At 33.8% G+C, this 27,617-nt stretch overlaps 1 protein-coding gene and 1 long non-coding RNA gene across 2 annotated transcripts; both read left to right on the top strand.

The window, feature by feature from the left end:
- Window positions 1–2,108: 2,108 nt before the first annotated feature.
- On the top strand, window positions 2,109–3,567 carry LOC145598428 (uncharacterized). Its single transcript, XM_081654814.1, has 3 exons — window positions 2,109–2,926; window positions 3,043–3,125; window positions 3,234–3,567. Exons 1-2 carry the CDS (start codon window positions 2,216–2,218, stop codon window positions 3,118–3,120), a joined length of 789 nt encoding a protein of 262 aa, XP_081510940.1. The 5' UTR covers window positions 2,109–2,215; the 3' UTR covers window positions 3,121–3,125; window positions 3,234–3,567.
- Window positions 3,568–16,804: 13,237 nt separating this feature from the next.
- On the top strand, window positions 16,805–19,968 carry LOC145598366 (uncharacterized). Its single transcript, XR_014103546.1, has 3 exons — window positions 16,805–17,057; window positions 18,561–18,642; window positions 19,357–19,968. It is a non-coding gene; the product is annotated as an uncharacterized LOC145598366 (long non-coding RNA).
- The last annotated feature ends 7,649 nt before the right edge of the window (window positions 19,969–27,617 follow it).

Here is a 27,617-nt window from a genome sequence, read left to right as displayed (position 1 = left end):
GCAGTAGCACTGGATGTAAACAATGAGCTATTCCCCTTTGCTTGGGCAATTGTATCAGCTGGGGACACAAATAATTGGAAGTATTGTATGTCATTTGAAGAACTTACTCATAGACTGTGGAAGAGGTGATGAGTGGTGCATTATCTCAGACAGACAGAAGGTATGAAACTTAGCCATTAATTTTCTTTGTTAACTTAACTGAGCCAGTACTTTGTCTTACATCTATATTTTTTTTGTCTAGGGTATTGATGCTGCATTGACTGAGTTGTGGCTAAAGGCTGGAAGAAGATATTGCTGCAAGCACCTGGTAAAGAATTGGAAGAAGCCATTCCTTGGTCCTTTAATGTTTAGCCTGTTCTAGAGGGTTTGTAGGGCCTATTCTGAGTCCACATTCAGGAAAGCCATGGACCAGCTGTAGAAGGTCAATCCAACTGCTTTGATATAAAGTTGGGGATCAATTAACATGGACCATTCACAAATTCAATGAGGCTATCAAATGTGATGTAAACAAAAGCAAATTTATGGAAAGCTTTAATGCCACAATGGGTATGGACAGAGCAAAACCTGTTCTAACTTTGCTAGAAGGTAACATATTCTTTATTATATACATGTAATGTGTCTATATTAGTGAATGTAACACTGAAATTTGTGGTTGTTAATGTTAGGAATTAGAAGAACAATAATGGTCAGGTTGTGCACTAGGAAGCAAGCTTATGAGAACTGGATAGATGATGATGAGTAGTACATCATTCAATTAGCTAGATTGTTAGAACTAAGTACAAACTTCCCAATTGCCCTGACATGAAACCCTAATTTCAACTAGTTTTCCCCAAACTACCAATCTAGGGTTTACAAACTCATTCACTTAATTAAGGTATAGAAAAACCAAATTAAAAACAATACGATTGCAAACTTCATCATCTTCTTGCCAAAGCCACCGAGAAAACATTCATCACTGACCCCATCATCAATCCTCACAATATTTTCTTTAGGAACCCATGAAAAGAAGTGACATGTACTGCATTTGTAGTAGAGCCTGTCTGGATTGGAGCGTGTATCGAAAAAAGGCACATCCAGAAATCGCTTAACTGAAAAGTCGCAGTATCGAAGCTTGATTGCTCGAGCTCTTCCCATGGTGGCTGCGTAAAATTGGATGAAGAAGAAGATAACAATGGAGGAAGTTGGGGGAATCAGGGGAGAAAGGGTTTTATAAGCTGATGTCTGACTTTTGGGTGAAAAAAGTTAACCATGGTTAGCTTTATTAATAATATTTATGTTAAAACAACATCATTAATGTCATCATTAAAAGAAAAAAGTTAATTAGTCATTTTATATAATCCAAAAAATGGGGTTACCGTTGGTGCGTAGCAGAAGTTGGGGGTCACTTTGAGAATTTCCCTTATTTTTATACATTAAGTGGAAATAAATACACCCTTAGATCAAATACATACAGAAATATCTCATCACTGAGCTCACAATGTTCTATTATCATGTGAGAAGAAACAATATACACTCGAGCTAAGATTTTAAATGTTTATCATACTTAAACTATTTTACTTTGTTCGTTCTTCTTAATTAAATTGTAACGTTGAGGTTTCCACACTTGGCAACACACATTATATATACAAGTATATATTATTAATATATGTAATCATACTTAAGTTAAAATTATAAACAATTACTATTTTTTGAATAGATAAACAATTACTATTTTAAAAGTACACATCGAAACAATTCTAACAATTATAAACAGTTAGTATTTAGCTTACTTTGTGTGTTACCGATTTTTGTACAAATTACCCCTTTTTATTTGAATCAAACAAAATCAAATTGAAGAAACTATAGCTTCATTAGGTTTTCTCTCTTTTTCTTAAAACTTTAAAATGACCATAGTAGACACAATTTTTTTATTTTTTTTTTTATTTTTTATTTTCTTATATTAAAAAAAATGAAAAAAAATTCCCACAAGTATACGAACGTTAAAACCGCTCGCTCGTTCGCTACTCTCTCCTTCCGCTTACCCTTGCTCTCACCCTCTCCCTTACCCCTCATATATATTTTGTAATTCCCGGCGATTTATCACATTCTCAACACACAACCATCACAATTTTCTCTCTCCTCTCAAATTCTCTCTTCTCTTCCTCAACCCAACAAAACCAAACCCCTCTTCAATTCCCTCTCATTCACCCACCTTCGTTACTCCCCTCAACAATTAATGGTGATTTCCGCCGGCACGGCGGAATACAGCGACCGACACCGCAGACCACAACAAACGCCGTCACCGGAAAAACACGATTCAATGGCGGCGATGATGGTTCCAGAACGATCCAAAGGAACTCTAACTCTCCCCAATTTCTCCTCCCTCCCCTGCTTCAACGTCACCTGGGGCCGCCGCGTTCAGCTCCGCTGCGTCAAGGAAGACACCCCAGTCGATCACCAAAACGAAGCCGTTGACGGCGGCGACTCCGAGTTCAACCATCGTCGGAAGCGGAGATCCAGTGACGACGACAATGGTAAGATTGGGATCGAAGGATTAGGGGAGAAACTCATACTTGATTTTCGGGCTCAAGTTCATCAGATGCAAGCCGCCTTTCTTCAAAAATCCGACGTCGTTGTTCCGCCGACGACGGCGGAACAGACCAGACCTTGGAATTTGAGGACTAGAAGGGCTGTTTGTAAGGAGCCTAATAATCTTCTCGCTTCTTCGGATCGGAAATATATTTCTTCTTCTCCGGTGGCTAAATCTCCGGCGAGGAGAAACTCCGGTGAAGTTAGCGCCGGTGAAAATGGCGGTGAACCTCCGAGAGCGAAGTTTTCCGGGACTCTCTCTAAGCAAGAAATTGAGGAGGATTTTCTAGCGATGTTGGGTACTAGGCCCGCTCGTAGGCCCAAGAAACGGCCCAAATACGTTCAAAGGCAAATCGATGTAAGTTTATGTTTTTTCAAAATTCTCTTGAAAATTTTCGGATGTTTTTATTTAATAGTGTTTTTTTGCTGTTGCATTGATTGATTTTTTATTTTATTTTTTTGGGAAATTTTCAGGCAGTTTTTCCCGGGTATTGGTTATCGGAGATATCAGCTGATATGTACAAAGTAAACGAACAGCCAAAAATTGGATAATTTTGGTAAATTTTCAGTCTTTCAAAATTAATTTGTCATTTCATTTTTTGAATTTTTGATTTGGGTTTTATTTTAGAATGAATATTGATTTTGTTTGTAAATTTGTATTGCAGAATTAGTAATGTGGGGAGAATTGGTTGCTAGTCCAGTGTAGATATATGGAGGGAAGAATTTTAGTTCCTTCTGACAGAAAATGGTAAACTTTACAAGATTAATCAGAGGTGTTGTTTAGATTCGATCATCATCATCATCTATGTGCTCTACTGGCCGGGAATTCAACGCAAGTTTCGAATTTTCGGGTTTTTTTGTTGTTGTTGTTGATGTTAGTACAGTTTATATGAATAGAGATGCTAATCTTTGGTTACTACTATATAGAGAGATTCTTATGTTTTTGGTTTTGGAATAAGAGTGGTTTATTCATTAATGAAGAAATCGAAATTTGGTTTATGATTTGTGCGTTTGTTTTTCGTTTCGATTTAGATGAGAATCGATCCCGAGTTTTGGTAATGTGCTTGTTTATGCATTTGGATTGAATTTATTTGTTTGTGTCAATGGAATTTGTATATGGGGAGTAGCATTTCTGATGAAGGCAAGTAATTTTTAGTGTGGAAATTAATGGTGGAAAACTTTGCTTACTTGCCGCCCTTTCTTTTATTCTTGGGTGTTCCGCCTAAATATAGGTTTTTGTATTGTTATATCATATATGTTGATGATAATATTCTCTTGAATCTTGGTAGTTTGTTATTGTTGTTTCTTTAAGTTTCATGAAAGCGTGAAAACGAGGCATTCTTGTCATCAATTCCACTAAACAATTGATTTAGTTTGGATCCTCTTTAGACAATTTTGTATTGCATCCAATTCATTCTTTGGTTTAGGGGAAGTTATTGTTGTCGGTCCATGCCTGATCTTATACTATTTGATGGAAAGCAATATTGGTATATTGCATATAGAAAATATGGTGTGCAGGGGCTGATTTGCACAATGCCAATAGCTGATCCTGTTGTGTTGTTCATTGTAACTATATAAAACGCGATATGTTGCTTGTCATGAAAATTTGATGCAAGATGTCATTACAGTAAAATGGATTTTACAACTGACCATATCTCCTGAGCGAATACCCTGCCTTTTGCTGCTCGTTGATTGCTTCTGTGCAGAGTTATTAGTCTTATTACTGGTGATGGACCTCTGTAGTCCATTCATTGGAAGCCTTTAGCCTCTTTCTAGTTGAAGAGCAAATGCTTATTTCATATCAAATGTATCCTGTCATGGTAGTATTTATTTGTCTGACTGATTCGTCGTTCCTCAATTATAGAATTATGATGATGTACTCCTTTGCAAAACTTTGCCTCCATTTTCGAGCCATTAAAGGTTGAACAATGAGTTCATATACACATTCGAGTCTCTCTCGTATTTGCGCGTGAACAGTAATGGCGGGAGAGTTGTTAGACGGTAGCATAAACAAAGGCATTGATAGAAAAACATGGTAGTACGGGCTACCGGCTACGGAGTACCTTTTAAGGAGTTATGGAAATTCAAATGACGAATCGTTAAGCGGTTATCCTCCTTAACACGCACACTTAAGGGGTTTGACACACACCTTATATAATTGAATATTCGTATTTACATTTGTACATGTGGGTTTGGAACTTTGGAAGCAATTTTGACCGTTACGAACCGGGTTTAACGATCTCATCTGTTGGACCCATTTTGTATTACTGCAAATTTGCAATCATAATTGATTAACTGTTTAATGTTTAAATAATTCACTTTTTAAGAAACTTTTATGTGTTTTACACTTTTACTCATAATACTAAATAAATACCCTAATTTTAGACTTTTAGTCGTAGACCACCACAGAAAGCCCCGACCCGGAATTGTAGATCCAAGTTGCCTATCATTTGGGCTAAATGATTTGGGCTGGGCTAAGTCCATAAATATGTGTATAATTTTTTTTTTTGAAAGAAATAAATGTATATATATTTGTCTATTTGATAAAGTCCATAAATATTTCTAACTGTGACAATTTCATGAAATAATAGTATGGGCTTTTATTTCTAAAGCAGGCCTAAATAGTGGGTAATGTCCAACAGGGTTTGCGTTTAGGCCAACCAGTTTATTTAAGTGTTGTTTGGTCAAGAGATCTAGGTTGTCCTAAGGCAAGAGAGGTTTGGGTTGATCAACATCCTTTATAAACATCCGGTGAAGATAAATTCATGGATAGGTTTTTGATTATGTTTTGACTTTACACGTTTGTCATTGCATTTGTTTGACCATTAATATGTTTCATTGCATAGTTGTAAAAATTATAACGATTGAATTTTAACTCGTTAAGACGAATCAAACAACACCCTACATGACTATATTATGTCTTATTATTGGGAATAATTTAGAAAATTATATCATCTTATAATTAGTGTCAAGTCAAAATGTAACCAATAAAAAGAAACGAAGGGAGTATTGTTTATGCTAAATTTCGTCAAGTAGGATTTGATGTGGATACGGGCTACGACTAAATTAAAATAAGGAGCATGGAATGCGGAATGTAAATGGCAGAAAAACAAAGGGACAGGGAGGAGACATGATATGGTGACGCGGAAAACCCCAACGAAGGTGGATAAAAACCGCGGGTGGCAATGAGGCCACCAATCCACTATAATACGGGCATAAAGCCAATATTTACAAGTACAATATGTGTATATTAATTGATAACAATAAAGCATATATAGAAGTAAAGGTAATCAGCTAATACGTGGTCTTTGTAATATGATCAGGGGGATTGATTGGGTGCAGTCTTGTGTGTAGAATTATATCCTTGCAAGATTACATAAGAGATTAAAATATAGTAGCAAGGTGGGAGCATTTGTAGTGGAATGTCTATGTAGCGGAAGGTCAATGGGTTTACTCTACACATTGTAGTGCTACGGTTGTTCTTGGGATTATTAGGAAGGTTTGAGATGAATAGAGTATGATATGTAATGGGATTAATCATGGGTGAGTGGAGTGGAATCTAAAGGATTATATAGGGAAATGTTATATGTGTGTAATGGTTTTAAAGGATTAAATATAGTAGCTTGGTTATGCATTTTGGTAATGGAAGATGTAGATGGATGGAAATACGGTTGTGAAGGAGCAGTATATGATATAGCTAGAGGGAGATTGCATACGTAGGATTGAATTCCCTTCATGGGAAGAAGGCTCTCCTATTTATATATAGAGCTCCAAAGTAGTAGCTAATAGACGTTTGGAGAAGGATGAGGATGCCCTCCATGAAAATAGGAAATAGTGGTTATCCACTCTTTACTTGGTCTTCCAATGAATGTAGACGGCTTGGAGTACATATACGTGCAACAACCTCAATTGACTTGTTCTTAGTGATAGATATTTTCTCCATGACTTTAGGGCACCCATAACCATCTTGACTCGGTCTTGTATATCTTCGTCTTGGTTGTCAACGTCGGTCAACGATCGTACAAAATGACCCATAACAATAGCCCCCATTTTCTTAGTTGGAGCACGACGAAAACTAGGAAAATTATACATTATAGATTAGACTTTGCATCCACTCCAATGTTAGTGTCGTTGCATGCCTTTGTCATTGTCTTTTTCTAATGGTACACTTTGTTCATATGTAACCTTAAGTTGCTATCATGTCAATGTTGATGTCATCTTTGGACGTTGTTTGTCGACGTGAAAAGCTAGTGTCAACTTTGGAAGCAAGTGTCATCGAAGAATAAAAGATGGTCGTCGACGGAAGGATGCTGATGTCGTCGACGGACGGAAGTTGATGTCGTCGACGGACGGAAGGCGGTGTCGTCGACGGACGGAAGCTGATGTCGTCGACCGATGGAAGGTGGTGTCGTCGATGGACGGAAGCTGATGTCGTCAACTGACGGAAGCTAATATCGTCGACGGACGGAAGCTAATCATCGACGGACGGAATTTGATGTCGTCGACGTCGGAAGGACTTTGTCGATGTTGAACACTGGTTGGGATAATGGTCACGACATTAGTCGGAGATTGTCAACAAATAATGAACTGGCGACAAGGCCAAGATAGGTGATTCGGGTGCTTAGACCATTGAAGAAAGCGACGATGTCTGTGTACACTGGCGATAATGCCAAATCTCAAATGTTGTAACATAGATTGAGTACTTGGACAATTAGATGATAGAAATACTTAAAATATGGATAATAATTATAGAAAGATAATAAATATACTTACTTTTGATCCTTGTTGGACTTAATGATTTTGATGATGACACAACCTCACTTACTTACAAACTAATAAGTGCTTGATTGTTTAAGTGTGTGTTGAGTTGCAAAAACCAAGAGAATTAAGTGTCTTGCAAAAATACCATGAGGAACAAGAAGGCCAAAAGCAGAGCTATCCATAAAAAAGAGTTCCTTTGCAGGAACTGGTGCGTCAGAAATGGAGACTTGAGAAGAGAAGGTTCCCCTCAGGGAACAGAAGCTTTAGAGAAGAAGCTTCATCAGAGAAGAGAAGTTCCTTCCAAGGAACAAGAAGCCTCGGAGTAGAAGCTTCATCAGAGACATGAAGACTAAAATATATTTTATATTCTAGGATTTATGTAAGTATAAGATATTTAATTACACTCGAAAAAGCTGTGTGGAATTGTTCTAAAAAGATAAAATTGTGCATGCTAGTTTTTAGGAAAGTGGTTAAGTCTTTAACGTTTATCTTTTTCTTAACCAAAAATATTTTATTTTATTTTTGATTTTACAAAATATCTTCTAAAAATAAAATCTCCATATTTCCCAAAACTTGCGGCCTACTCTCCCATGTTCTTCTTTAGTCATGGTTTTGCACATTGAGGAGTTCATGGTTCCTTAATTTAAGGGACATGATCTTCTTAGTGGGTATGAGTAGTGGCGTAATGGATTTGCTGCACAAAGAGGTTTTTCCAATATGTTTATTGCTCTATAAATAGTCTTTGAAATCTGATGGAAAAACTCACCCTTGCTCACATAAGTTTTCAAGCTTTAAATCGAGTTAAGAGTCAAATTCCACACAAGTTTATTAGAGTGTTTTTAATGTTCTTATACTAGAGTTTGTTTATCTTTCGAGTTGTAATTTGGGGAATGGGGAAGTTTGAGTGAACTTCTATGTATGAGAAAGAGAAGTGAGAAAGAGAAGAGAAAGAGAACAGAGAACAGAGAAGTGAGAAGTGAGAAAGAGAAGAGAAGAGTAACAAGTTGGGTGACTTGTTCCTCGGGGTTTCAGGTTCGCAGAGGAACTTGAGTTAGAGTCTTTAGTTTGTAATAGGACTATTTGCCCTATTCTAGTGAAGATTCTTTTCCCAAATCCCAAGTGGTCGTGGTTTTTCTCCTTGTTAGGGCCAAGGAGTTTTCCACGTAAAAGTTTCTCTTGCATTCTTTAGTTCCTTAGTTAATCTTTCTGTTCCTTTAGATTACTTAATCTTAATTCCGCAAAAAGTTTAGCTAAAGTCTCATACTACAATTCAACCCCCCCTTCTTGTAGTATTCATTGAAACAACAATCCCGCAACAACATATTGTTAGAAGAAGATATAATAATCCTTTAATATGAAAGACATTAGATTAAGTCAAACCTGTTGATGATCGTAACGTTGCTTTAAGGTCGCTTAATTCGAGAGTAAACGATGACATGGTAGCTCCTTGTTATGACATACGGTGTCGAACTCGGCCATTTAGGCGACAAAAACTCTTTTCAACATGATGTCTGGCGACAAGGCCGCATATGTAATTTGAATGCAATCGATAAAGGATTTCTTAATGTGTTAACTCATTTTATGGCGTGAAAGCCAATCGGAGAACTTTGTTAAGATGTTCGACACTAAGTTTGTTGAGTGTATTTAGTGTTCACACTTGGTGTCACAACCAAGTGGTGCTTTCGTCATATTAAACTCAGGCGTCAAGGCCATTAGCATTTCAAACATTGTCTTATTTGTACGGAGATAACATTCGATTGCTTTGTCTTGCACTTTAAAGCACAAAATATTTATCGTATGTGATAACTTTTGTTACATCATTGAGAACAAAGACTTGTGAGAAAATATAATCATTGCATGACTTTGTATCGGAGGGTAAACTCTAACGTAGTTCCAGAGCTGCCGACATTGGACATTATGTGTCTATGTTACCGATGCATGACAAAACCAATTTAAATTAGAAAACAAAAAATAAATGTTTCATAGATAAAATATTGAAAACATGCAAATAAATAAAAGAATGTTTTTCTTAAACAAATTTTTATCGACACTAACGATACTCTACATGCTTATGTCGCTTTGTAGAATTAAGACACTATATGTACTTTAGGACTTGCTCGTTTTGCAGTGTTTCATTTGTCAATATGATCAATCATTATGACCAATCCTTTCGGTGTACTTTTGAAGAATAACTTTAAAAAGTTATACTATCGTTGTATGGCCATCATTGCATTGTGCGCCAATACCCCTTGCTCCCTGGCGTCTGACACTGAACACTGAGGATTAAACCGGTAGTTCAGGTACCGGGCGTTTGGCGTCTGACGCTAAGGTCTATTTTTCCCGGGTTCGTTTGCTACGATGTTCTTTTGAGCGGCAGTTTTCCTCATCCCTTTTGGGGATGTCAGTTTAACTGGCGCCTTTGTGAGTAACCGTTGTTTGGAGCTTTGGTCATGAACTTTTTTGCTTTGACACCGTCATTCATTGTATTCTGCAAAATATAGGATAAAGCAATGGATATTCTTTTGACGACTTAGTTAGTGACTTACCGTAAGCATTTGAAATATTTTGTTAAAATAAACGCTATTTCTAAGAATAGCATATATCATAGATATGTAGGAAACATACAGAAATAGTGATAAAGAACATACAAGATGATCAAATCAAATGTATTTAAGTGGGTTAGAGTTTACTTTGGTGTCGTCATGGTCCTTGATCATGATCATTTGATGTCTAGATCCCTTGTCAATGTCACTATAGTTTTCTAGCGTTGAACCTTGGTTGTTAGCACCATGACATTGAGGTTTCCTCTTCACACATGTCGTCATGATCTTTGTTTACATCATCATCTTGATGGCATCAAGGTATATGATATTTTCATACATAATATTGAAATCATTATGCTAAATTTTGGCGTCGAGTAACCTATTCGTCATCACTCTAAACACTCATGTCGTATTTTCGCATTAAGTCCTAAATAAACTGAAAATGTGAACTGTAAACGATGCGTAAAATGATTTAGATATTGCATATGACATTGATTCATAAATCAAGATGTAACCACATGTTACGTCATGAGAATTACTAGCAATCAATTAAGAACAATAAATAGGCCAAATAACAAAAACATAAATTAACTATGTGTATTACTACGTCAACAAAGATGATAGACATAACAAGTAAAACTTTAAGGTGGTAGAATCATGTCAATGACAATGCTAATTAGAGAATCAAAGTAATAACGCGTTAATGAAGATGATCAATGGAAACAGAAATAAATACTTCAAGCTAGGCAACCAATTAAAGAGCATGGTCATGACAATGTAAATGTCAAAACTAAAAGCGATAACGTGGTGTACCTCAATAGTGTCGGTGACTAGCACGGTTTGTGACAAGATTGATGGAAGTCGACGTGCATTTTAAATTATAGAAAGTTACCTTAATAAGAATTGATGTCATTTAAATCAAGCCCCCAATGTTGGATCACTCGGGAAGATTAAGTCAGGTTTAGCCCCCAGACGTCATATTCTCGATTGGTGAATTATCTACAAGAGCATTCTCATATATACCAACTTGTTGTTAATTATTCATGAAATAATAACAAATAACATTATCCACCATATGTATTCGAAAAAGCATTAAGCATTCATAATTACGTTAAGAATGAACCATAATCAAAGCATCGACAGTTAATCAAAGTATAATGATCAAAGCGTTAAAAATTAAGGAAAAATAATCATAATAACCAAAGCATGATGTATCAAAGCATCAGGGATCAAATAACAAAATTTAATCAAAGCATCAGATTGATAACCAGAGCATAGTATCTTGCCCCCTTGTGGCAACTTCATGAAAAAAATGCACACAATATGAAATGAAGTTAGCCACAAAATATAATGTTACCGTCAACTTGTTGTAGTCGATGACAATATTCTGATGTCACAATCGATTAACGTTATAAATCTCTATCTGTAACCTTACTTTATCTGCATCGTCGCTTAAAGCAACATTTGTCTTAGTGTTGTCGTCACTAACTGATGATATTAGGCTGCTGACGACGTTACTGACTGGTGTCGTCGAAACTGATTGATGTCATCGGCGACACTGGTTGTCGTCGTCGGAACTGACTGATGTCGTCATCGACACTGGCTGTCGTCGGAACTGATTGTCGTCGTCGGAATTGAATTTCGTCGTCGGAATTGAATTTCGTCGTCGGAGCTGACTTTCATCGTCGGAACAGGCTTCCTTTGTCGAAACTTTAATACTGTTTTATTTACCGACAACATAGCCTAAAAATAATGTTAGTTAAACAAAAAATAATATTGTGAATGACGACAAACCCTGAATTTTTGTGGCATCATGAGACCCATGACTTAAAGTAGTGTTTTCCATGGCGTCCTTCCCTTTAAGTGTGATGTTTAATTTTTTTATGACGATATAATTAGTCATAGCTTAAAGAGACACAAAATAGTTAGTTAAATTAAACCACAAAAAAGAATATTACAAAATGTCTCAAGATCGTCAAAGATAATCGCCCATGTTGCAGCATATTGAGTTAAGTTAGCGTTGATCACCACTTCTCGTCCCCGAGACCACGAACAATAATTCTTATAAAGTCACTTTACGGGATTAGATATATCTTGATGATGGGAATGTATTTGGAAAGGAACTTTTGTAGGGTTGATATTTCAATATAGCTGTGGCCCCACGGTGGGCGCCAAATTCTTTATGCTAAATTTCGTCAAGTAGGATTTGATGTGGATATGGGCTACGGATCAACTAAATTAAAATAAGGAGCATGGAATGCGGAATGTAAATGACAGAAAAATAAAGGGACAGGGAGGAGACATGATATGGTGACGCGGAAAACCCCAATGAAGGTGGGTAAAAACCGCGGGTGGCAATGAGGCCACCAATCCACTATAATACGGGCATAAAGCCAATATTTACAAGTACAATATGTGTATATTAATTGATAACAATAAAACATATATAGAAGTAAAGGTAATCAGCTAGTACGTGGTCTTTGTAGTATGATCAGGGGGATTGATTGGGTGTAGTCTTGTGTGTAGAATTATATCCTTGCAAGATTACATAAGAGATTAAAATATAGTAGCAAGGTGGGAGCATTTGTAGTGGAATGTCTATGTAGCGGAAGGTCAATGGGTTTACTTTACATATTGTAGTGCTACGGTTGTTCTTGGGATTATTAGGAAGGTTTGAGATGAATAGAGTATGATATGTAATGGGATTAATTATGGGTGAGTGGAGTGGAATCTAAAGGATTATATAGGGAAATGTTATATGTGGGTAATGGTTTTAAAGGATTAAATATAGTAGCTTGGTTATGCATTTTGGTAATGGAAGATGTAGATGGATGAAAATACGGTTGTGAAGGAGCAGTACATGATATAGCTAGAGGGAGATTGCATATGTAGGATTGAATTCCCTTCATGGGAAGAAGGCTCTCCTATTTATAGAGCTCCAAAGTAGTAGCTAATAGACGTTTGGAGAAGGATGAGGATGCCCTCCATGAAAATAGGAAATAGTGGTTATCCACTCTTTACTTGGTCTTCCAATGAATATAGACGGCTTGAAGTACATATACGTGCAACAACTTCAATTGACTTGTTCTTAGTGGTAGATATTTTCTCCATGACTTTAGGGCACCCATAACCATCTTGGCTCGGTCTTGTATATCTTCGTCTTGGTTGTCAACGTCGGTCAACGATCGTACAAAATGACCCATAACAAGTATTATAATTAGCGATTTGAATAATCTAAACTGCTATTGTAAGCGTTAAGCTATGATGTTTCAAAATTTTCTTTAGCAATAGATTATTGTAATATTCTTATTGATCATTTTAATATTTCATAAGACAAAATGTAATAGTTAAAATTTATTTTGGCTCAATGCTTTATTTCAATGACTAATATATTTAATTACTAATATGTAATCAATTATAGAGGATGTTTAGTAGTAAGTTTAATGGGGCAAAATTAGTTGATTTGACTAATATTGGTTAATTGACCCGTGTAATAAGGTAATTAGGGTGTTTGACGGTCATTTGATTTGAAGAGTTGATTCCACCCAATAAGCTTATTTTCAGTTAAATTTATTCGAAAATTAGACTATTTTCGACCGTTCTTCTTTAATTCTATTAAGTTTTTGCTTGGTTTGCTTTTGTTTTGTTTTGCTTTGTTTTTCTTATTTTCGTAGAGTTTGTCCCAATTTTATTTTTAGGGTTCTGATAATAATTGGGAAGATCATTTGGATTCACACGGATTTAGGGTTTGTCATAAACTCTACGATCATAGTATTAGTGCAAGTTGTGAAGGTCTCTAGTTCTCTACTTGGAAAGATGCAAAAACATCGAAAATCGCCGCTCGCGTCAAGATTGAAGCGGTAGAGTGTGAGGTATGCCAAATGTGCAAATAAATTAGTTATGATTTTGATCGAAAAAGTTATGTTAATATCTCTAAATTAGTGTTTTACAAATATTTATTATTATTATTGTAGATGCCGTATAGCTATTTATTAAAGATATTATTTTTTTCTCGTAAAAAAATAAAAAAAAAACTTATTTTCAATAAGTTGTTTGGAAGAGCTTTTTAATAAGTTTATTCAAGGAATTTAAGGTGAAATGACAATTATATCCTTATTTAATAATATATTCTGTATAATCTAGTTTATCGCGTTAACATAGAATGATAGAAACTAAGAAGTAGTTTTGTAATACATGAAAATAATACAATAAAAAAATAAATGTATTTTGGCTGTATTTTATAATTTTTTACTTTTTTAAAACATTGATTACGATTTTAAGAGATATAGAGTACAATGGATGCTTTAGATACGTACAATCACACGACCGATTGGTACATTTGTAATCGTACAATCTTCTTATTCTTTGATTTGAATGTCCGTCAAAACGATCTACTTGGCAATTCTCATACAACTTTGGAAATTGATGCAGTAAAGTTTCGAATTGTGAATCCTAGCTTGTGATACACTTATTAAGAAAAGAGAGTGATTTAAGCAATGAGTGATTATTCATAAAATCATAATCATGTGTTCATAGGATTGTGGATCTCATTTCGCCCATCAAATATATACACTTATTAAGAAAAAGAGAGTGATTTTAGCAAAGAGTGTTATTCGTAAAATTATAATCATGTGTTTATAGGATTGTGGATCTCATTTTGCCCATCAAATATATACTCTAATTCTGAATTAGTCGCAATGATTTGACCAACATAAGATCTTGTGAAAGTATGTATGGTGTAAAACAGACTCACGTGATTCCGGTCATATAACCAGAAAAAAAAATTCTTAATTATCAGAAATTAGATAATAATAGTCAGATGTTAAGTTATAAATATCATAATTAGAATAAAAGTGTCAGAAATTATCAGATATTAGATTATAAATGTCAGAAATTATATTATAATAGTCAGTTATTAGATTATAATTATCAGATATTAGAGTGTAATTGTCATAAATTAGATTATAATTATCAGATATTAGATTAAAAGTGTCAGAAATTAGATTATAATAGTCAGATATTGGTTTATAAGTATCAGATATTAGACAATATTGATCAACAATTTGAAAAACGTATGATAACGAATGACATTCCATCACTTCTAAAATTGAATGTCTATATATGAATCTATGCTAGAAGTGATAATCTGATGCTAATCTGATAATCTTATACTAATATAGTCTGATAATCTGATAATTAGTCCATCAATATAAAACTAATTCTTATAAGATAAGTTGATAAAGACGGTCTGATAAATATTAGCAAATGTAAGATAATTTGATGCTAAGACCTCACTAAAATTGAATTCCAGAACTCCAAACAACACCATAAGAATTAAGAACCACTTTGTTCGGTTCGACTATAACTAGAAACCACCATCATACACACGGAGAGGGAGAGGGTGGGGTCTCCGGCGTCGAGGAATGGGTGGTGGAGGGTCGCCAGCACCGGGGGATGGGAGGGGGAGGGTGGTCGCTGGTCGCCGACAAGTGGCTAGTAGTGGCAGTGGCAGTGGGTGGAGGATGGATGTGTGCATTATAAACAGAACTCACGTAAAACGGTCTCACGCAAAACCTTTTCAAAGATTTTTTGCACTTGACTTGCTTTATAAAGTATTTTATTGGATGATTGTTGCATTGACTGGGTGTTATTTTTAACGTAAATTAAAAAAATATGAATTTATGCTAAGTAAGTTATAGAATTATAACTAATAATTAATTTAGGAGATTTTATAAGCTAAGCAAAGTAATTCAATTACTTTGGAATGGAGAGAGCACACTATAATTTTAGTAGGAAAAACAAATCTCTCCCTCTCCCTTCCCTCTATTCCCTTAGACCCCCACCTTGAAATAAACTTGTTTTCCTTACTTTCATTTCCCCCCCTTTATCTCCATTTCTTCTTTTCACGCAAATTGTAAAGGTTAGGGAGAAAAATGCAGCCTATCAATTAAATCAAAGACTAAGGCGTCACTATAGATAAATGCAGCCTTCACTTTTCAATAGGGATTTTGAATTTTTAGACTATTCATATTCTAATTTTGACCATTTTTATTGAGTTGTATACATACTAAAGATCATGAATATAATAATTATTACTTGGTATAAGGTTATGTAGGAAATATGACTAATAGCAATTAACAATAGAACAAACTTATCTAATTTAATGTCGTGGCGTGACATAGCATCACTGCCCTAAAGTCGAATTTGCCCCCACTACTACAAAACTGATCTAAGGTAACACCACATGGTATCACTTTCAAGGCTAGAAGCTTAACTAATTTATAAGTAACACTATTGTAACACTTTGACATTATATAACACTTTATTGTAACACTTTTGTATTAAGTAACACTTTAGTGTAACACATTGATATTAAGTAACACTTTATTGTAACATTTTGATATTAAGTAACACTTTATTGTAACACTCTGATAGAGTAGAACTCATATCACTAGTAGAAATAAATATATAAAGGGAGAATAAGTAAAAAAGGCAATTGAAGAAAGGTGTTGGTTCTTAAAACGCTACTGTAATAGCTTGTCTAAACCCCAAAAAAGAAAAATTGCCCTTAAAAGATACTATTTTACAAAAATCAGTACCCTTAACTTATATAGATGTACTGGTTCAATATGACCTACTACCCTTTACCTTATTTTGGAAAAATAACAACTAATGACATCAATTTATGACGGGTTTACATTATTGACCCTAACTTGTACCACTAGTTCGATTGACACCAACTTAATTGGTTTAAAAAATTGTAAATAACATTAATGATGCCGAAGTAGGTATAGGGTCCACTTACTGAGAAGTTATCATTCATAGTATTAAAATCATTAGTATGTGTAAAAAAAAATCGTTATAAGTATTTTGAAATGAATTATTAAAACAGTAATTAAGCTTTGTTTTTCACAAAAAAAAAAAAAAAAAAAAAGCTTAAAGTGTAAAAAAGGATGTGTGTTAATTTTAATTTTGTGGTATTTTTAAAAGCGCCAAAGTATAATAACAAATCCCCAACTTTCTCAATCTCTTCATTACTTCAGTCATCTTCAAATCGACCGGAATGTCTTCCACCACCTTGCTCAAGCCGACGCCGGGCAGCCACCACCACCTCTTCTTCAAGCCGAAGCTGCACCATCACCTCTGTTTCCCTCCTACAAAATCGCACCATTAGCACCTGCAATTGTAAGTTTATTTCTACTTTTATTTTTCGATTTAGGGTTATTTATTTCTTTAATCTATGATTTTGGGTTTTGATTTTGGGGATTTCGTTTTTTTTTTTTTTTTTTTTTTTTTTTTTTTTTTTTTACAATACAAAATTACAAATTAACGACGATTCTATGAATTTGGGGATTTCGTTTTTTGTTTTGTTTTGTTTTTTTTTTTGACTTTGTAACTACTTGCTTTTCATTTCTTGCTGCTTGCTTGCTGCTATAAATTTGTTAGGACTAGGGTTTGAAATTTTGGGTTAGGGTTTGAATTTTTGGTCAGGATTCAAATTGTTAGGATTAGGGTTTGAATTTTGGGTTATATTAGGGTTTAAATAGGAGGATGAATATGATGATTAAGCCTTCCATAGAGCAGAATGATGAAGGCATTTTGTGGTTTTGGAGTGCCTCATCAATATTAACTCTTGATAGTTTAATATAAGGAAGCAGAGAAAAATAAATCATATCTCTGTATTTTAAGTCTAAACTTTTACTTGATTTCACTTTTGGCATCTCTAGTTCTCTACCATGTAGAGAAAGTAGTGATTTACTTTCGTTCTTAGTTTAAATAGGATTAAGAACGCTTTGGGTTAGCTGAATAATATTCTTAAATACAGTAGTTGTATTTCTATGCCTAATTATCTTGAGTAAATTGAATGTCATCTATCTTTTTCATTATCTGTTTGTTGCCAGCTCATATTTATGATTTCATTGTGGTGGAGTTCTAAAAGCTAATCTTCTATCTTGTTGTTGTGGAATGTTAACTTGGTATCAAATCTGATGAGCAAAACCTGCTTTTGGTTTTTGATATAACACTGTAATCGTCGAAGTTGTTTGTATGATGTTAAGGTGGTTCGTTTGTCCTAATTGCAGAATCTCATATTAAACATAGTTGGCTTAATTTATTATGAGAAGTAGTGCAGTATAGTGGGAGAAATGGAGAATCTGTGCTATAAAAATTGTTAACTAGGGAAGTCAATGGAAAAAATAGAATAAATGTGAAGATATATTAGGTATTTATGCTATACTTTTCGTACTTAGTAACATCATACCTTGAGAACTTCTGCTGTCTTGAATGTGCATATATTTAGTCTTGATCAAGAATTTTTCTTTCTTTTTTTTTTTTTATCTCCCTCTTCATATTTTTCAATCAAGTGAAAGTATAGTGGGTAGCTGGGAGTACGTGTTTAGGTTTAGAACCTTGTATCTTTGGTTTCCCCATGGTGAATCTAGCTCTTTGAGCTTGTCATGGGGAGAGCCTAGCCACCCAGGGCTAGCAACTAGCAAGACTTTACCGAACGAAATAAGATAAGTAGAGATTTTTTTTTTTTTTGCCTGACTTTCATTGGTTTACACTTATAAAGTAAATAATCTTACTCCAAGTCTATATATAAGACCAAATTTGACTATTTATTATACATCTTTAAACCTTTCTTAGTGGTATCTAGACAAAAAAATAACATAGTTATAAACTATACAGGTCTGAACGTGAAGCAATGAAGATCCAAGTATGCAAAAATCATTAAAAATCTAAAACTAAGGCTGAGATGAGAAAAAATGAGGTATTCAGTACTTTTATAATATTTTACCAATTGTTTATTGTTTGCTTTATTCATTATGGAGTCAACCATTTTTGTCAGCATTGATTTATATGTTTTCCCCGGGCCAGTTAGCTTTTGATTTGCATCTGTCATCCAATATCTTTGTACTTTATTGTACTTTATTGAATTACCAATATAAAGTCCTCAAGGATGGTGCGTGTATAAGGAGTTAGGAACAAATTTATTTGTAAAAATTTGTTATGAGAAAAAAAACCACTTAAAGAAGGTACTATTTCTATTTTGGTTTTAAAACTAGAATAACTAACAGCTTGCTTTATCGTATGGAAGAGAACAATTCAGGAACAATGATATTTGATTACAAATCCGTATAGTGAGAGGTTGAGGGATAGCCAATTTTTTATTCTCAGCTTTGTTGAAAGTGAATGTATATAGGAGTTTGTTATCATATGTAAAGATACACTAGATTTATTTTGGGTTAGTGTGTGAGAGGCCGCGGGGGGTGGGGTGTACTGGGTGTTAATTGTTTGACAGCAGAAACTATATATATATATATATATATATATATATATATATATATATATATATATATATATATATATATATATATATATATCTTCTTAAGTCTTTTTATTTTTTATAGTGTACAAGATTAGTTATGGTCCTCCCAATCTACCATAATAATATTACTTTCATCACTAAATTGTAACTGTTCAGGTTGAGGTGGAAAGAATGAAAGCCAAAACACAAGATAAGTTCGTGAACAAGCTTGCTACTGCAAGGCACACAACTGAAGAAAAGCGAACAACTGCTGAAATGAAAGTGAATAAGCAAGCCACAAAGATTAGGTAACAGGCCGAGTACATCCGAAAGACTGGCCGAATACCTTCCAAATTTTCGTCTAAGATTTGTTGTTGTTAATGTTCTATGCTTGTCATTCTCGTTTCTCTCCACTTCGAGGAAATTAGGTGGAGCCTTACTTAGCAGCTGAAATTGTAATCAATTTTCTCTGTTAGAAAGCACTAAAGTTGTTATTGCGTTTTTTTTCTGCTGTTGCATGTTGCTGCCGCTCCGCTTATGTGCTACTGTTGTTGTGCATATGTGTTGTTGTTGTTGTTCTGCTACTGCTTCTGTTGTTGTATGCTGCTGCTGTTCTACTTATGTGCTGTTGCTGTTCAGTTTTCGTGCTGCTGCTGTTCTATTTCCAAGCTAATGCTGTTTTGTATATTGTAATTTTTATTTTTTTTAATGAAATTGTAATATTACAAGCATTTATTAAAAAAAATATCCAAGTTTATTCATATACATATGTAATGGTTTGTTTATCAATTTTCCTTTTTTTTAGGCATTAAAGGGACCAATTCAAGGGACAATCGGTGCCCTTATTTTAAGTTAAGGGAACCGGTTTGGCCCTTGAACCGGTGCCCTAAGTCGATTTTGAACTAATGCCGATAAATAATTGTTTCAAAAAAGAAATTTATCAATAATAATTATTATATTAAAATGTTACAATTAATTAATTAGGTGCTACATTAGTTTGCAAAAAGTGATACATAATATTGAATATGGTGATACTATATGTCAAAAAATGATTAAAAAATGTTACCTAATACTCAACGAGGTGTTACATTAGTTCGTAAAAGTGATACACTATGTCGGATAAAGTGTTACTATATGATTGAAAAAAGATACTAAAGCTAAGTATGTGTTACCTAAGAATAAAAGGTAACACTTTAAAAGTGATACCTATAATATAAAAAATTGTTACATTAGAGAGTTTATAGTAACACTTTAAAAAGTGCTACTATACTTTACCCAAAGTGTTACATAAGACCTTAAGTAACATGGGCGGATGTATTACCCACTAAAGTATTACCTATTGTTTATAATAACACTTTTACCACTTTATGTAACATTTTGTGGGTGTTACTTAAGGTTAGTTTTGCACTAGTGCTCGTATTCGTACACACGGACTCATAGCAATCGACCTCCAGGTTTACACGACTCTAACTCTCCGGTGTACTTCAAAGGGCTAGATTGAGAACACAATGATCAATGCCCAAAACAAGAAATTATTTTGTGTAACATTTTTGGAGTAAAGAAGAGAAGTATATCTTTTTAATTGTGTATATCCCTTGTGAAGTGGAGGATGCTTAAATTTATTGTGGAGTAGTCTGTAATCTTTTGTGTGTCCAAAAAGAAGTGGAGGAGCTTCATTTATATAGAAGTTTCACTAAGCTCAAGTCAAAAGAAGGGAATTAATATTTCACAGCAACCATGCATAAGAAATCAATCAAAAACCCTTTAATTATGCATGTATACTAATTAGTCTTCCATCTATGTATTAAACGGCTAGAGAGGAGGAAATATATGATGATCAAAGTCAACTAATTGCCATAATCATGGTATCAATCAAGCAAATTTGAATTTTTGATCTTTTGAAGCAAAATCAATGAACCTGGACTTGGAGTTGTACTATGCGAATAAGTGAATAACTCCAACATTCCCCCACATGATTCAAAAGAGAGAAGTAAAGAAATTTGGGCAAAGGATACTCGGTTTTGCAAGTATCAATGTCTTGTGGACTTGAATTGATACCCAGTACTTACAATTATATTCTACAGTCATGTCAGGTGGACTTCGCCTTGAACCTTTCATGAAGTTTGTAAAATACAGTTGCGTACTAAACTTTTCTCAAATCAAAGGTGTTCTCGCAAAATTAAAAATGCCTCGCATTTTCCTGGATTTTTCATGAATGCTCTAGAGGTCCTAGCCTTTGGAACCTCATAGGGGATTGGGCGTTACCCCCACATTCACATAGGTAAGTTCATCAAGTTTGTACTGCAACAAACCACCTTTATATATTAAGGCTATGAACTTATTAAGAGTTATTTAACTCAACCTCATACACATAGCAGCATAGTAAGAAGTACCGCATCTCTTTATTAATAGGAATGGTCATGGTACTATACTTGAGCTTTTTTGTGACTTCGTTTGACCCATTGAACTTAGACATGTCTAAGACGGGTATCAATCACAATTCACTCCTCATACGCTTAAACTCATTCCTTGTGCTACTTTAGCACCATATTTTCTACAAAGGCCTTTATTGAGGAATCTCTAGTATTCCTCTCACATCACGTGATCACATTTTTATGATTAGTAATCATGCCTCTAGCATGTATACATTTTTATTATTTTTCCACGGTAAGTTACCTCAATTGTAACTTGTACTTCACAACACATGTATTTAATGGAGTTGGCTCCCCTTACAATTGATATCTACTAATAGATTTTGCAATAAGATTGCATAACGTTTTGAGCCAAATTAAACCTTCATAATGAACTCATCATTGTTGGTTAGTTACTTCGTAAGTATTTTCAACCTGCAAATTTAATTATTATTTCATAGTACCATACAATGATCATTAGAGAGCACTTTCATAGTCTTCACCTGCACTATGATTAATATTATAACAATATTCTTGTTACATAACAACATTAAGTTTGAAGCATATGATTCACAATCATGGTCAAACTAACAAATTTCGAGAATAATTATGTGATGACTTCTCACACCATAGCTTCAGTGCTCATTAAATATATAATAAACTTATTTACCTTGTATTATTTCTTACAAGGACACATACTTAGAAAAAAAAATTCCTCTACTTTCAATTTCATAACTAAGTTGTCATATTAGTTTGCAATATATGCCTTCATTTGAACACTATCAAAACATTAGAGGATAATAATGCAAACAGGACAAATGAACGCTCAAACTTAGTCATGATGAGAAATAACAAAGATAGTTAATCACCGAACCTTTAGTGAAGTTATATCAATTTCTTTACTTTCAACGGACTCATGAAAGTCAACATTACATCCAATGGCTTTACTACGGTTAGACAAAACTGACTTTCACAAATATGATAAGTCAAAAATAAGAACTTAAATTTAATTTTCTTTTCTCCAAAACTAGTACAAACAATAGGGCATGTTTTCTCCATATGGTTATGGCTACTTATCCATCACTTTTTGAAGACACCCCATGACTTCTTCTAATTCTCCAACCTTTCTAATCAAAATGATTAGACTTAACTAGTTTGGACTTCGAATTTACTCCTTCATAATCGATATATTCATCGACTTCACAAAAGAAAGGTCAAAGAGAAACATGAAGCAAATTAAATTACATGAATCAGATTGCAAATTATCATACGATTGTAATGATGTAATACGATCTCAATGTGACACATATCATTTATAAATTCGAAAAATAACAAAACTCAAGTCATTCTCAAATTAATAATATGTCAAACACAACGCTTTAAAACGCTCTGACATAATTCTAAAGCCAATCAAGTTAGCACACTCAACCTTGATAACATATTAGGTTCTTTAAATAGTATATTCAACAATAATCATAACATCGCAGAGTCTTAAAACATATATAACTGCGAAGCACACCAAGGAACATCTCATCATAAATAGGTACCCCCACACAAAAAGCATTTCAGGTTATCACATTAACATTTTGTTAATTAGAGGATACTAATACAAACTCTCATGAGATGGACCTTTAGGCAACATAGTGAGCTGAAAAAAAAATATTAACACCCCCACATAGGTTAAAACACGGGCTATTTAAAAGACCTTTAAAAATTAGGGTTATTCCCCCTTATGTTTCTAATATACGGAGTTCTCATAATTCCATCTTAAGTCTTTTAGACATAGTCAAATAAAAAATCTTACTTCTCCTATATAAACAAGTAGAACAAAAACACATTTAAAATTCTACTCTCCAAGTTTAATGAATAAGCATGGATTAACTCAATATAATTTAAATACCAATTCTTAAAAGTCTCATACCATACTCATATGGTTTGCAATAGTCATCATATCCATTGCACACTATATTAGGAATAAAGTTTAATGCTTTAAAGCTCTTTAAGAGTCACATAAACAAATCCAAATTAACCATGTCACTGAACAATATAATGAATAAATATGTAACAGATAAACTTACAGCTTGACAAATCAACTAACAAAATAGTCACAAATAAAGATATTTTCAAGAAATTCACCCTTCCTCAACATACTCACTTTACTAACATACTCGTTAGTCTTAAAATCAAACACAACTCACCCCCCCCCCCCCCCCCCCACATTGCAAAGCAATTATCATAATAATTATGCATAAATAAGCCATGTTATGTAAACTTTAATAAAGATAAAATTTGAGAGGACTTTCTTGGCATTGAGCACATTGGAGATGCAAATTTACTCCAAAAACAACACAGCTTGCATTGCCACATAGTTTGTTATATATGAGCATTCAAATGAGTCATGCATCCAACTCAATTTTAATATTTGAAGCTATCTCACAACAGATGTTGAATCCACTCTTGCTATTTTCATCTATTATCTCCTCAGGCTCAACAAGAATTTTGATAATAAGGCATCATCCAAGGAGTATTAATAATAGCTCACAGTTAGAATATAGACATATGAAAATTCCCAACTAAACCCTCAGATTATTGAGGACGCAACATTTCGATCGCTAAGCTACTTCCAATATTATACTAGTGACATTATCTAAATTATCAATGCATATTCCCCTGTCTAGTTATACATCAGAGTAGTGACATTATAAATAGAGTATTGATCTTATCAAAAGTCTTTGATGATAAAAACATAGGAAGATACGACAAATAATGATCTCAATTTCACCTTGAAGATGAATATGTATTTTGCGTTTTATCAAATCAATCGAATAATCCAAGGTAATTACATTATTACACTTCTAAATTGCAGGAAATTAAAATATGCTAACTCGTATAACAAACAAATTATAACAAGCCAATCAATAGTAGAATTGCACAATTGATTAAAATCGTCAATAGCACCACAAAGTTATTATAGTAAAATAGAGTATGCACATACTTCATCTATGTCACGACTCATAAGCTAATTCAAGTGCTATTTAATATGCGCACTGTATGGAAGCACAACATATTTACCCTAATGTTAATATAAAATCCATAGCTGCAACATGATTTCCAAAAACCACGCTTAAACAAATCGACCAGTAAATAATAAAATCAATGTGTACTAAACTAGTCTCCCTATTAGCCATAATCTATAAAACTTAACAAATTCGACTTTAGATTGTAGGAAATATGACTAATAGCAATTAATAATAGAACAAAATTATCTAATTTAATGTCGTGGCGTGACATAGCATCACTGCCCTAAAGTCGAATTTGCCCCGTACTCGTACACACGGACTCATAGCAATCGACCTCCAGGGTTACACGACTCTAACTCTCCGGTGTACTTCAAAGAGCTAGATTGATAACACAATGATCAATGCCCAAAACAAGAAATTATTTTTTGTAACATTTTTGGAGTAAAGAAGAGAAGTATATCTTTTTAATTGTGTGTATCCCTTGTGAAGTGGAGGATGCTTCAATTTATTGTGGAGTAGTATGTAATCTTTTGTGTGTCCAAAAAGAAGTGGAGGAGCTTCATTTATATAGAAGTTTCACTAAGCCCAAGTCAAAAGAAGGGAATTAATATTTCACAGCAACCATGCATAAGAAATCAATTAAAAGCCCTTTAATTATGCATGTATACTAATTAGTCTTCCATCTATGTATTAAACGGCTAGAGAGGAGGAAATATATGATGATCAAAGTCAACTAATTGCCATAATCATGGTATCAATCAAGCAAAATTGAATTTTGACCTTTTAAAGCAAAATCAATGAACCTAGACTTGGAGTTGTACTATGGAGAAAGTATTGCCCACTACCAGGTAGGGACTAGGAAAGTCCATACCACCGTTGAAAAAAAAAATTTCGCTAAGTGTTGGAAAAAAGTTAATTCCTATTTTAATACTGTTATTTTATGTTCTAGCCTGTTAAAATAAAATTTAATACTTTTATATGTTTCTTTAATATTGTTTTCGAGGTGTTACTTTGATCTTTTCAGCAGTACTTATATATTAAAAGAATAAGTATTTGTGTTAAAAATTAAGTGTTATATTTAAATACAGTTATTATATAAGTAAAATATGTTATTAAGAAAGACAATACAGTTATTCTAAATTAGAAACTGTTAAGCTGCGTGATTTGGTATCAGAGCCATAACGGTTAAAAGCTAAATTAAGTTATAAATAATTAAGTAAAACTGGAGAATACTAGGCCCTCTACAGAGTGTAAGAAACCTGATTTTAAGCATTATTATCATATTCCTGAAAATACTAATAATTTTGGCCCAGTCCTTAATTATATAGTAAATCAAATTGGCAAATTAAGATCGGAAGTTGATAACATACATGCTCGTTGTATTAATATCGAAAATAAGATATCAATAACCACAACCGATATTAATAAAAAAGTAAGCGATCTAAATGAACAGGTTAAACAGGTTCAACTTGCTTTAACAAACGAAGTTAGGCATCAACTTGGAAAAGAAGTATCACCTAATAAAGATAAAATCGTCCCATATAATATAAATATCCTTTTCAAAACCTAGATAAAAATAAAAAGTTTACTGTAACACTCCCTAAAAGACCGACTAGTAACCAAGAAAAGAATAAAGAAACCAAACATGAGCCCTCATCTTCAGGAGAAAACACTAAATGAATTACAGGGCCTATTCGACAAAGAAGAAGACCCTAATAAGCTTAACGAAATCATGAATTTAATTTCTAGAAAGGGGATTGCATCTGATAATGAAATAGAAGAAAATAATTATGCTACTTTAGAGGAAGATTTATATCAACAAATGGGATTAATGAAGTTAAATGATCTTGACTTTCTACCCATAGAAGTTGTTCAACGAAAGATCGAAAACAAACTAGGAAAAAGAGTAATGGATAATAATGATGTTGGAGAAGAAATTATTAATGAAAACAATGTTATCCAAAGACCTAGGTACCAAGGAGAAGGAAGTTGCACACGACCAAGATACATACCAGGGAAGACTACCCGGTTTAGTGTCAAGGTTATGCCTACTCATATACCTAAACAAGAAGAAGTGACGCTTGAACCCATTAGTCAAACTGGTTATAAACTTAAATTAGACGGTGTAAGAGATAGACAAGATGTTTTATATCAATGGAAGAATAGTATGAGTAGTGTACTTAATTTAAATACTGAATGGACTTCAGAAAATTTCTTAAATTATATTAAACATAGTCTATACGGCTGTGTAGAAGATTGGTACGATGGAATAGATGAAGAAGTAAAGACTGCATTAAGAGCTAGTGAATCACCTACAAGAATGTTTAGGCAGTTATGTCAATATATTGAGTTAGAGTTCATTGGTCCTAGAGCCGATCCTAATGAGAAACGAATGGAATATCAAAGAAAGTTAAGTAATTTATCCATCTGTAATATGAAATATGTTGATGATTATATTATGGAATTTGAAACATATTATTATAAAATTGGTGAAAATGAAACAAATCTTGGAATGTTCTACGAAAAATTACCAAGTCCTCTTAATGAAGAGATTAGTGAAAAATATCAAGAATGGAGAGATAAATTTTTAGCTAGGGATGCCCTAGGTAATAGAATTGCTTTCCTTAGAAAGTGGATTGAAAAGAAGTGTAGAGAGGTTGCAGGAACTCAACAAATGAAGAGACAATTTCTCACTTGTTGGGATTTCCCAAATAACTATGGATGCGAAAGGAAAAACTATAATAAAAGAAAGAGCTATAAGAAAAACAAATTTGACCGATCAAGAGGAGAAACCTATAAGAAGAAGTATTATAAACATAAATATAGAAAGCCAAGTAGATTTTTCAGAAAGGCAACATATTGTCCTGAGAAAAAAAAAACATGCAAGTGTTGGTCTTGTGGAGAACTAGGACATTATGCTAATGAATGTAAGAAAGCTAATCATAAACTAATGGAAGCCTTAGGAAGTTGGGATTACATAGAAATACCAGAAGACGAGGCTTTAGAA

This window comes from Chenopodium album, chromosome 1 (genome assembly GCF_948465745.1).
Source record: "Chenopodium album chromosome 1, dcCheAlbu1.1, whole genome shotgun sequence".
Lineage (NCBI taxonomy): Eukaryota > Viridiplantae > Streptophyta > Magnoliopsida > Caryophyllales > Amaranthaceae > Chenopodium > Chenopodium album.
Note: the sequence above shows the minus strand (reverse complement) of the source record. Positions and strands in the feature narration are given on the sequence as shown.